The following is a 10,242-nucleotide window of genomic DNA, read 5'->3' as shown; positions in this document are numbered from 1 at the left end:
CCATAATCAGCGCATTTGAAACACAATAACGGCGACGGGTAAAAAGCACGAACTTTTACACGGAGCAATCCTACATAAATAAAATCTGGTCGCACTGTTCGTTGAAAGGTTAATATTAGGAGAGGGGTGTTGACCCTTGACGAGCCTTCTCCTTTCTTGGTAATTCTTTTAACCTTTGTGACACCTTGAGGTTGAAGCTGTTCGAGAATGAATTGTTCTTTTTCATCAATCGTATCAATATCGAAAATTACTCCTTGAACATAGCTTAATGTGGGATGAGGGATGATTTCTACTGAAGTGCCATCTACCAGAGATTTGATGCTTAGAAGTTGTTCCATAATTCGTTTCGAGTCTGTCCTTAGGATATACTTAGCGCCCCTAGCCTCCTTTGTGGCTTGAACTCTCTTGGCTTCTTCATAACCAATCGTCAGTTGAACCGTTTGGGCTATTAAAAAGGGTTTTGATGGAAGTCTGGGTTCTTTCGTGTCGTCGTCATTCTCTTTCACAGCTTGCATAAGTAATGTTCGCATTTCACCCAAGTCATCTGGCCCAAGCATCCACCTAGGTACTCTGGATCCCCCATCGGGGGGATCTGAGATGTCAGCCATCAGCTGATCCGACTCCTCTCTCTCTACACTTTAAGTGATGTTGTATGCAAGTTTCCAATCAAGTAGTATAACAACTGGTATAAAAGCTGACTGATAGCCCTCGTGGGGCTGACTTGAAAATCAACGATTAGAAATCCAGATAACTATCCGGAAAGATCACGAAACGATACTTCTCCACCGAATACGGAAGAACTGGAATTCCGGGCAACAAACTATCCACTTCACACGCTTTAAATTATCCGTTTCACCGAGAAAAAACTCTTTAAAAAGCAACGCAGTCTTGGGTTCGACCGAACTTTAACAAACCGTGTTGCCGGATGTCAGCATTAGTATTATTTAGTGAATCAAATAATTGAGGTTATTTTGTTTGCGCACAGGGTCGAAGTTTGGAACTTTGTCCTAAAATAATAATTATCGTGTTTGAAGTTCAAGCTTTGTGAAAAAAGTGAAAATGTAGAATATCAATTTTTATTTTGCAAAAACTGCTTTCGATTTGGGTTCCTTTTCAAGCCCTGTTGTGGTTTATCAGCGTAGCGTGTTTCTAATATTTTGCTGCGCTCTTTCTTCGCTCCCGCTCGACGGAAGACGGTCGAATGTTGTGAACAGTTCATCGTGGTGGGTCGTTCGTCGTGTGTACAGCATTTCACTTGCTCCGGATCAGTTCCTCCTGGCTGCTGTGCGGGATTTCCATTCTATCCGAGAGTCAGTCCTTACTCAGCCACGAGTATCCTCAAAAGAATTCCGTAAGTATCGGCCCAGTGAATTAAAATTGGTTGACACGGTACAGTTTCGGTACGATCTAACCGGAGGATGGCAAATTTAAGGTAAGATCACAACCGTATTTCACTTTGCGCTAATCTCTATTTCATAACCTCGAGTGATGTCAATTGTTGCTTGAGACGCAAGATCAACCTAACGAGATTGATAGCACTTGATTTTTGCTCTTGCTAATACGTACAGGCAGCGGTAGGAAGGATTCGTACATAGATAGGTACCTATTATCAATTTTAAAAATTTAGTTAATCTATTGAAGCTCCTGATATCGTTAAAAAGGGGCATAACGATCAACTTGCTCGATCTTATAATATCTACGAGATAACTTCAATAGTCGAGCAAATTGAAACATAGGAGTCCCAGAAGGTTTTTTTTTTTCTTTTGATTATTCATACAATAATTCGAATGATGAATAATTTCATTCGAACAATAAAATAGAATCAGGCTAACTAATCATATGTGATATTCAAGGGGTTTTGGCGGTACCTACTGATCCGTTTTCCCCCTACAAAATCAAATACATGCACATAATATTCGCTTATCATTTGATTCAAACAGTCACTAATGTTAAAAGTGTGATTTGAAAACGTGTTGTTTTTCCTTTTAATAAAAAGGACAACTTTATTTATTTGTTGACTCAAATAGACTTCTCAAAATGATTCTACTTATTTAACTTATGCACTTCCTTTGAGTCTCTTCCCATCCCACCCACCAAGTTAAAATTGTTTATTTTTCATCATTTATCTGAATAATATTCCATCAACTCTTTGTAATAAACAAATCAATAAAAAAAAATATTCCCCTAAAACCGAATCACCTTATTATAAACGTTAGTGGTCATACAGTCTGAAGCTGTCTATCAAAATTTAAAAACACAGTTCCACTTAATCTGTCTTTGCAACCCCAAAGTTGGTATAACTTTTTACACAGACTAGGAACGATTCCTAATTTGCGTTTGAAAGACTTGCGATCTGAGAGAGCTGGATGATAACACATTTCCTAAATCGGCTAAGCAGCCGCTCATCAGCAGCTGAGCAAGCAATAAATAAATAAAACATCTCAACTAACGAATCAGTGCTGGAGATAAATTAGCACAAAAGTGCCCAACAATCACCAAACACCGTGACCCAAGGGTCAGGGTTAAATAATCTATCTCTACATATTTTTTTTTCCTAATTCTATAGAGACGGCCTATTACTGGGATGTGGTAATCCCCTACTGGACATTTCGGCCACGGTCGATGATGCTTTTCTTGCCAAGTATGACATGCTGCCAAACAACGCAATTTTGGCCGAGGACAAGCACATGCCCATGTAAGAGATTTCTGTTCTTATGTGTCCATTCATCATTATAATATTTTAATCCATCACTAGCTACAAGGAACTGGTTGATAAGTGCAACGCCGAATACATTGCTGGCGGTAGTGTGCAAAACTCATTTCGAGTAGCCCAATGGGTTCTGCAGCGTCCTAAAGTTGCCGTCTTTTTCGGGTGCGTGGGTAAGGACAAGTATTCGGAAATTCTGTCGGAAAAAGCCACCGGTGATGGAGTCAATGTTCAGTATCAGTACTGCAAGGAAACCCCAACGGGAACATGCGCCGTCCTCATCACTGGAACGCAGCGGAGTCTATGTGCCAATTTGGCCGCTGCCAATAATTTTACAATCGATCACTTGAAAACACCAGAAAACGAAAAATTCCTGAAAAATGCAGAATTTTTCTACATTTCTGGATTTTTCCTTACCGTTAGTGTCGAAAGTATTCTCACCGTGGCTAAAAATGCCCTGTCCCGGGATAAACTGTTCATGATGAACCTAAGCGCACCGTTTATTCCTCAATTTTTCAACGGCAATCTGGAGCAAGTGTTTCCCTACATTGATATTTTATTTGGTAATGAAACCGTAAGTAACAGAAACGCACTTATTGAATGTTCAATAGGAAAATAATTTTTTTTTTGTTTAAGGAAACGCTTGCCTTCGCTCAAACGCACAATATGGAAACTGAAGATCTGAAGCAAATAGGGCTTAAAATTGCTGCAATGCCAAAACAGAACGAGTCCCGAGAACGAATTGTTATCATAACGCAAGGTAGCGATCCGGTCCTGCTAGTTCGGGGTGGGTCTGTGAAGGAATTTCCAGTAGAGAAGCTGGAACTGGCACAGATAGTGGACACGAACGGTGCTGGTGATGCTTTTGTCGGTGGCTTCCTGGCACAATTGGTACAAGGACATAGTTACGATATTTGTATCAAGTGCGGCATCTGGGCCGCAAGACAAATCATTCAAAGATCTGGCTGTACATTCGAAGGTGTACCGGATTTTAGAGCTTGAAGGTAGGGCTTTCTTTGCTACCATTACCTAAACGAATAAAGTTTTTTTTTCACAATTGTTACTAATGTGTTTTGATTTCGATTGAATTTCATCACTGTGCTACAGTGTAGAGACTTGCGATTGCCGGATCTTCAGTTTCATAAATAATGAGGACCTCTCGAAACTTGTCCACCAACTGTAACAGCTGCGACCGGCGTAAGTTTTCAAAGTACATTATTTCCTCCAGATGGTGCTCGCCTTTGAAATAACCTGCCTGCCAAAGCCGCACCATCAGCGATAGATCTTCGGAGTTCAATGCAGCGGGAATTTTCATCACAGCCTTCCTATCACACTCATCAAAAGCCGATAAGAGTCGTTTGATTTTATCTTCGTCTTCCATCGAAGCTATCGATTCGTCGTTATCCGTACTGGACGCCGTTTGGCCAACACTTGAATGACTGATGTTGGATCGATGACTCGCTGACGATGGTCTGGTGTTACTAGTGGCCGTTAGACTGTCCGGATATATATCCTCCGACAGGGAGTGCTTCCGATTTGTCGGCACCGCTAAGGGTTGACTAGACGTGCAAGGAAGGGAACTACAAACGCTGAAAAAAGGCGATTTATTTTTTTTTTTTTTGATTATTAGAAGCATTCGCATGTAAAAAGCATTTTACTTACGTTTGGTTTTTAGTTATAGCTGGTCCGTGTTGTGCTGCCTGATAGATACCGTTCTCCTTTCCTTTGTCTTCCATCGTTCCATTTTCGATATAATCGATTTCTTCACCATCATCGTAGAAAGCAATGAACTGAACGTAAGTGTGTAATTGCATCAAAAGGTGATGCTGTAACATCCACAGAACCATCTGAGCCAATCGACCCTGTCTGGCGGGATGCTGCAGTGGTGTTGTCAAATGCCCTATCGACGTTGGAAGCGAAAAATCGCTAATCACTTCAAATAGCACGTCACCAGGGAATTTGGTTGAAAATTTATCCGATAAATTTGAATGAATGTTAAGTTGTGCATCCGGTGCTATCACATACACATTGGTTTCGCAAAGTGGATAAATTATCGTTGCCTTGGCCCAGTATACCAGATGACCTACCAGCTGATAAACATGATCTATTATGAGGTCGGCATCCGAAGCCATGTTTTGTAAACTTTTCAGTGGATTGTACGCCTCAATTAGTTGCAAAAGCATACGAGCACCGGATGGTGGCACACAATCCAATAATTCGGAGGGGTCCACCAAGAGTAACATCCCATGGTAGGGTTTCAGTGCATGGAGACACTTATCGATGGCCTCTGGTTCAACGACCACACCCTTTTTATGGAACTGGTGTGCTTTCTGTGGTAGACAAAAACTAAGCGTTACTGACTGATTCATAGTCACATTGAGAAGGCCGGTCGTACAGAGATCGTGATAAATTGTCTTGATAAACTGGGCCAAGGTACAATCCTTCAATATATTATCAAACACATTGATATTTCCATTACTTCCGAATTCAAGCTCTTGCGCAGCGGCTGCCATCTCGTCGATGCTCGAAACCATGATCTTCATTTCATTCGAAAGATAACCCGCTCGCCTCTCCTCATACAACAGAGCCACTCCTATTCGTTTACTGAGTTCGTAGTAGCATTTGACTATCGAATAGCTCGCTTGAGCATGCAAGGCAAAAACAATGTTAATCCGAAAATAAGAAGCATTCTTCTGGTCCTCGTTGTCGACCTTCATTAGGGTTGGATGCGACACGAACCGAACATCGTTAACTTTAAGCTCGAACTTCTGATTGCACAACTCCGACTTCACTGCAAACAGCGTGGCCAGCACATCATCCGATATTCCGTATAGTTGATCTGTAATAGAATTTATTTTTATTTCATATCCTATCATATCAGATTATAAGAGAGCATGTAAAGCTAACCAAAGCAAATGTTGGTCACCGTGGGTGGAGCATTTTGGAGGACATCATCGCTGTTGTTTAGGATCGAGTACGGCGTTTTCCGGTTGGGAACCACACTAGTCTGAAACTGCTGCGATACGCTGTACGGGTATCGAAACAACAGCCGGTCCCCTTTGCTGTCTGACTTGACCAGGATTATGCTGAGCGGATTCACTTCCATGGCGTGAGGTAAGAAAGCTAACTTTTCTAACGTTTACTGATAAATCAACATTGATTTTGATAAGAACTTTTACTTATGTGTGCAAAACAGAAAGTTGATACGCAAGTAAATCAAAACCCGCCTCACCTGATCAAAACAACTCGTGATGCGCTTAATTTACACGCTAATTTTGAATTGCTCAAACGTCTGCTTTGGTTTCACATGATCTATTATTGAGTAGCCCTCCATCGAACCATATTTTAGTGAATTTTCTTGATAGCTTAAAAAGTTGGAAATAGAAGTTAAATTCGTATAGAAGTTTTATTCATTACGAAGAGGGTTCACATACCACGTGGACAACTTAGCGGAGGGGGGTAGTGTATGGAATCACGCTAGTCCACGGAAAGGGGGGTAGGGCTTTGGGTCATGTCCACGTGGACATTTCCAAAATATTTTCTAAAGGTGTATAAATTATTAAGATGTTTAAATCAAAATCTTAAAATTGCTAAACATTAAAGTTTAAGTTTAAACAATTATATTTAGTAGCCACCTGTATGCAAGTGTGGATAAATCAGTAAGTGAGTAACGGCGTGTTCGTAATTTCGCTTTTTTTTTGGTAGATGTTAAATCACCTTTTTTATGAGCCATTTCAAAAAAAGATTTTTTTTTTAAATCACCTTTTGTATACAGTTCGTTTAATTTACGAACGTAAGCATCGAATAGAAAAAATCACTTCGATAGGAAAATCAATTTACGAACATGCCGTAGGTACGTAGTACCTGCAAGTGATAAATATGATAATTTAGAATTTTTAAAATTATTTTATATCAGGGTCAGGAAATACTTATTCGTATTTTTCATAATCAGCCATTCCAATAACAAAAAAGCAAAAAGTAGGGTTTTCTAACTGTCAAATTAGATAAAAAAAAACAAATTCAAATCTGCCCACGTGGACATCCGAGGAGGGAGGTAGGGTTTTGCCAAATGTATTGACTTGTCCACGGAGGGGGAGAAGGGGGTCAAAAATCTCATTTTTAAGTCCACATGGAATGGCATGAATGGCCCCAGACGAAATTTAAACAGCAGTATGTTGAAAAAATTATGAAGACTGAAACCATGTTTATTTTGTTCCAATATTTATTAAAACTCATAGCACTGACCATCAGTGCTCAAAAGTTAAACCACAGAGGTTAAACGCCATAACAAGAAGTCGTTGAATTTTTAGAACCAATTGTTTCTTTATTTCAAAACATTATGCGCGGCGCATCTAACACATGCAATTGCAATAAATTTTTTCATTAGTATTCATTAGAAATTGTGATGTGTGATTTCTGGAAAAAAAATTTGGCTGATAAAACGATACATGGTGTATGCGAGCACCAGTCGAAATTGCTTAACAAACGAATAAGGGCATACAAAGGTCCACGGTACTCATAGCATAGAAAAATTATCCGACCATTGTTTTCATGTGTTCTTTCAAAAACAAGCTTATTGATGTGAAATCGTTTTTATATGCGAGTGGTGGGTCGCGACCGTTGTCACGTAATCCAAAAATCGCGATCAGTCTCGAGATATGTCTCTCAAACTTTTTTTTTGGGATTTTGAACTAATTGGTTTATTCATCCCCAATGTCTCTCAAACCTCAAACTATGCAAACTATATATGATACATGCGCGGCTTGTAAAGGAACCAAGGCGAAGATCCACCAATTACGGCGCGTTCATAAATTAATTTTTCTTTCAAAGTGATTTTTTATCGAGTGTGGCGTTCTTCGTATATTAAACAATACAGTTTGCAAAAGCATGGGTAGGTGATTTGACATCTATACAAAAAAAATCGATGCATAACACGAAAAATCAATTTTCGAACGCGTGGCGAAAGTGTGGATAAACTCGATGCAGACTTAACTTTCTTTGTTTTAAATAATAAAATCATACATACTATGAAATATGACTCTTTATAATATTGTGGATATTTACGGCTCATGTTCTTCCATTCCTTCGATCTTCATGTTTCTAAAAAAAAATCCATCACCATGGAAAATTTCATATGTGAACTAGCAAACTGTTCTTTCGTTCGTTTAGTCGATACTTGACCTATATAAAAAAAGAAAGAAAAAAAAGACACCTGACGCTGACATGTTAGTTTTATTCAAGCATGATCGAACCAAAATTTCTAGTAATAAATAAAATGCAATACACGGTTGTTCGCTTGACTATCGGAAGCCAGAAAAAGCTGTTGGGCTGTTTTAAGAAATTTTAACATTACAATGGAAAAGATCTTTGATGCGCCAATTAGGGTTTGGTGAGCGCTATCTGGCTCTGGTACTGGCGCTGCAGCTTCTGCAAGTTGGCCCGATATTTGTCCTGTTTCTGTTCCAAATTGGCAATGTTATCGGTGCACTTTTTAAGTTCTTTGTTTATGTACTCGATCCGCTTGGTAACGTTCTGTTTGCAGTCGTCCAATTCTTGCTTCACCAAAACTGGACCGTAAAGTTTGTAAACCTGTTTAGAAAGAAGATTGTGAAACACATGGTTCCATAACCGTGATCAGCGAAAAACAATAATTCTATCAGCTCCTACCGTATTTGTTGGTTTCAATAGTTGCAGTTCTTCCAGAACGTTTTTGTTCTCATTATATTGCCCATCTAAAAGTTGCTGTTGTTGGACCAGTTTGTTGAACTCTGAAAAAGGTATCAATTTTTGATTGGTTAGTTTCGACCATCTGTGGCTAGAATTAGCATGCTACAACCTTTCTGGGCGTCTTTGTAATTTTTCAATTCCGACTCCAATTTTCGCTGGAGGACTGCCGTTTCCTTATCCATTTTGTAATAGTTCAATTCAACCGACTGTTGAAAATACCACAAACAAATTACCGTGTTCCTATAACGATGACCGCGATTGGAAAAATATGGAACCGAGAGAAGTTCACAAACTTTCAAAATTTTTGCTCAAAATAAATAAAACGCATGATTTTGACGTTTTGAAATACCCTGTCGGTGATGAACCCCACTTTCTAGTCTAATTAGTAGGACTTACAACAAAAAACTGCTGAATATTTACTCATTTTTGAGTGGCAGGTTATCATACACTCAGAGGAAATCTTATTATAAATTTCATAAGATACATCTTATGAACCACTTTTTTGCGTCCAAACTAATTTTTCATAACAGTCTTATGAAATTCTTTCAATTTTCATACGATGTTCTTACGAAAAATAGAAGAAACGGCATTGTGAAAAAATGATGAACACATTCATTCATAGCATCAGTTTTTTTTCATCATCTAACAGTACGAAACAATCGCCAGTTTATAGTTATTATAGTTTTCCTTCAATGTTAAATGTTATTGTTATCTCCGGAATGGTAAGTTCGATTTGATGTTTTTGGTGTGAACGTTGAATATATTAGTAAACTAAAATACATTATTTGTTTACTTTTCAGCAAGGTGATCGGCAAAAAACGAAAGGTCGAAGATTAAGATGCGGCAAAAAAAACTTTGATGGAGCCGTCTGTTGATGCGCTGCTGATGGTGACCATGAAGAATTTAATTTTGAACAAATTTTGCAAACAATAAAGTGAATGTTTTCAGCATGAAATATCGAGAATTTTTCTTATTAGAAAGTGATTTACTGTTTCCATAAGAATCTCTTATGAAAAGCAACAACCTCTCATTGAAGTAGGCGTTCATCTTCAGAATGGATTAATTTAAGGGCCTTCTGAATTATTCTACCGATAGAGGGAAAAAGCAATGCCATCTGTCGCATTTTCAAACAAACTGATTGCTGCTAACAGATGGCGGTACAATAAAAAGACAGATTTTTGGGTTGGTCGTATTGGAATTATGTATATAGTTAACAAAATATAAGAATCTTTAAAAGAAATTTTTTGTCATTATGGTCATTAAGGGCTAGTTAATTAAATTATAAGCACTAAGATTCTATTATTCCAAATTAATAATTTATAACATAAACACATAAGATGGGCTATCTTTTTTTACCCTACATATCCTCACGGTAAAATGGCATGTTATTAGTTTTTCGAGTAATATAGGAACAAATGAAGTATGCATTTGCAAAATCGATAAAAAGCAACCGATCTTATGAGGAAATCCTCCAGATACAACTGAAATAAAAAAAACAAGATTGGGCAAAACCTTCAATTAATATCAAAAACTTACTGAAAAAATGCACTATTTCTGATATTCAATGACCAATAATCGAATAATTAGCATAAGTTTTTAAAGAAATAGTGCTTGATTTTTTAATAGGTATTTCTAAAATGTTCGGAAATCTCAAATACGTTTTTTTCGATTAGACCCAACTGCTGGTTTCGCCCATATGAAATGTTACGCAGTTCGTTTTCTTTGACATGAGGTTTGACAGCTCTACACGCTGGTGGCGACATCTCTCTGTAAAATAGCTTCATCCATCGATCCATTCATTCGCGTCA

The 10,242-nt window shown here is 38.3% G+C and overlaps 3 protein-coding genes across 4 annotated transcripts; 1 reads left to right on the top strand and 2 right to left on the bottom strand.

Annotated features, from left to right (window-relative positions):
* The first annotated feature begins 1,195 nt into the window (after window positions 1–1,195).
* Window positions 1,196–4,387, top strand: LOC129747862 (uncharacterized). Of its 2 annotated transcripts, XM_055742238.1 has the most exons (5): window positions 1,196–1,432; window positions 2,567–2,695; window positions 2,756–3,281; window positions 3,344–3,711; window positions 3,815–4,387. In XM_055742238.1, the coding sequence occupies exons 1-4, from the start codon at window positions 1,419–1,421 to the stop codon at window positions 3,707–3,709; spliced, it is 1,035 nt and encodes a 344-aa protein (XP_055598213.1). In that variant the 5' UTR covers window positions 1,196–1,418; the 3' UTR covers window positions 3,710–3,711; window positions 3,815–4,387. The 2 variants fall into 2 exon arrangements, with proteins under 2 accessions (XP_055598213.1, XP_055598212.1); XM_055742237.1 differs by lacking the exon at window positions 3,815–4,387 and having other exon boundaries at window positions 3,344–3,770.
* LOC129747861 (GATOR complex protein NPRL3) lies at window positions 3,406–5,969 on the bottom strand. Its single transcript, XM_055742236.1, has 3 exons — window positions 5,615–5,969; window positions 4,370–5,546; window positions 3,406–4,296 (listed from the first exon to the last, which is right to left on the bottom strand). Exons 1-3 carry the CDS (start codon window positions 5,811–5,813, stop codon window positions 3,801–3,803), a joined length of 1,872 nt encoding a protein of 623 aa, XP_055598211.1. The 5' UTR covers window positions 5,814–5,969; the 3' UTR covers window positions 3,406–3,800.
* Window positions 5,970–7,920: 1,951 nt separating this feature from the next.
* LOC129747611 (probable prefoldin subunit 6) lies at window positions 7,921–8,757 on the bottom strand. The gene is made up of 3 exons (XM_055741902.1): window positions 8,544–8,757; window positions 8,375–8,475; window positions 7,921–8,296 (listed from the first exon to the last, which is right to left on the bottom strand). The coding sequence occupies exons 1-3, from the start codon at window positions 8,614–8,616 to the stop codon at window positions 8,087–8,089; spliced, it is 384 nt and encodes a 127-aa protein (XP_055597877.1). The 5' UTR covers window positions 8,617–8,757; the 3' UTR covers window positions 7,921–8,086.
* Between the last annotated feature and the right edge of the window lie 1,485 nt (window positions 8,758–10,242).

The sequence above is a fragment of the Uranotaenia lowii genome, chromosome 2 (genome assembly GCF_029784155.1).
Source record: "Uranotaenia lowii strain MFRU-FL chromosome 2, ASM2978415v1, whole genome shotgun sequence".
Lineage (NCBI taxonomy): Eukaryota > Metazoa > Arthropoda > Insecta > Diptera > Culicidae > Uranotaenia > Uranotaenia lowii.
This window is presented reverse-complemented; position numbering and strand designations above follow the sequence as displayed.

Bases quoted from the DNA above. Each gene is read 5' to 3' on its own strand.
- LOC129747862 (XM_055742238.1), top strand. The intron at 2,696-2,755 runs GTAAGAGATTTC...ATCCATCACTAG, and splicing joins GAGGACAAGCACATGCCCAT to CTACAAGGAACTGGTTGATA. The intron at 3,282-3,343 runs GTAAGTAACAGA...TTTTTGTTTAAG, and splicing joins TTTTATTTGGTAATGAAACC to GAAACGCTTGCCTTCGCTCA.
- LOC129747861 (XM_055742236.1), bottom strand. From the start codon at position 5,813: ATGGAAGTGAATCCGCTCAGCATAATCCTGGTCAAGTCAGACAGCAAA. The intron at 5,547-5,614 runs GTTAGCTTTACA...ATTCTATTACAG, and splicing joins GGTGACCAACATTTGCTTTG to ATCAACTATACGGAATATCG. The intron at 4,297-4,369 runs GTAAGTAAAATG...GCCTTTTTTCAG, and splicing joins GCTATAACTAAAAACCAAAC to CGTTTGTAGTTCCCTTCCTT.
- LOC129747611 (XM_055741902.1), bottom strand. From the start codon at position 8,616: ATGGATAAGGAAACGGCAGTCCTCCAGCGAAAATTGGAGTCGGAATTG. The intron at 8,476-8,543 runs GTTGTAGCATGC...TACCTTTTTCAG, and splicing joins TTACAAAGACGCCCAGAAAG to AGTTCAACAAACTGGTCCAA. The intron at 8,297-8,374 runs GTAGGAGCTGAT...CTTTCTAAACAG, and splicing joins TATTGAAACCAACAAATACG to GTTTACAAACTTTACGGTCC.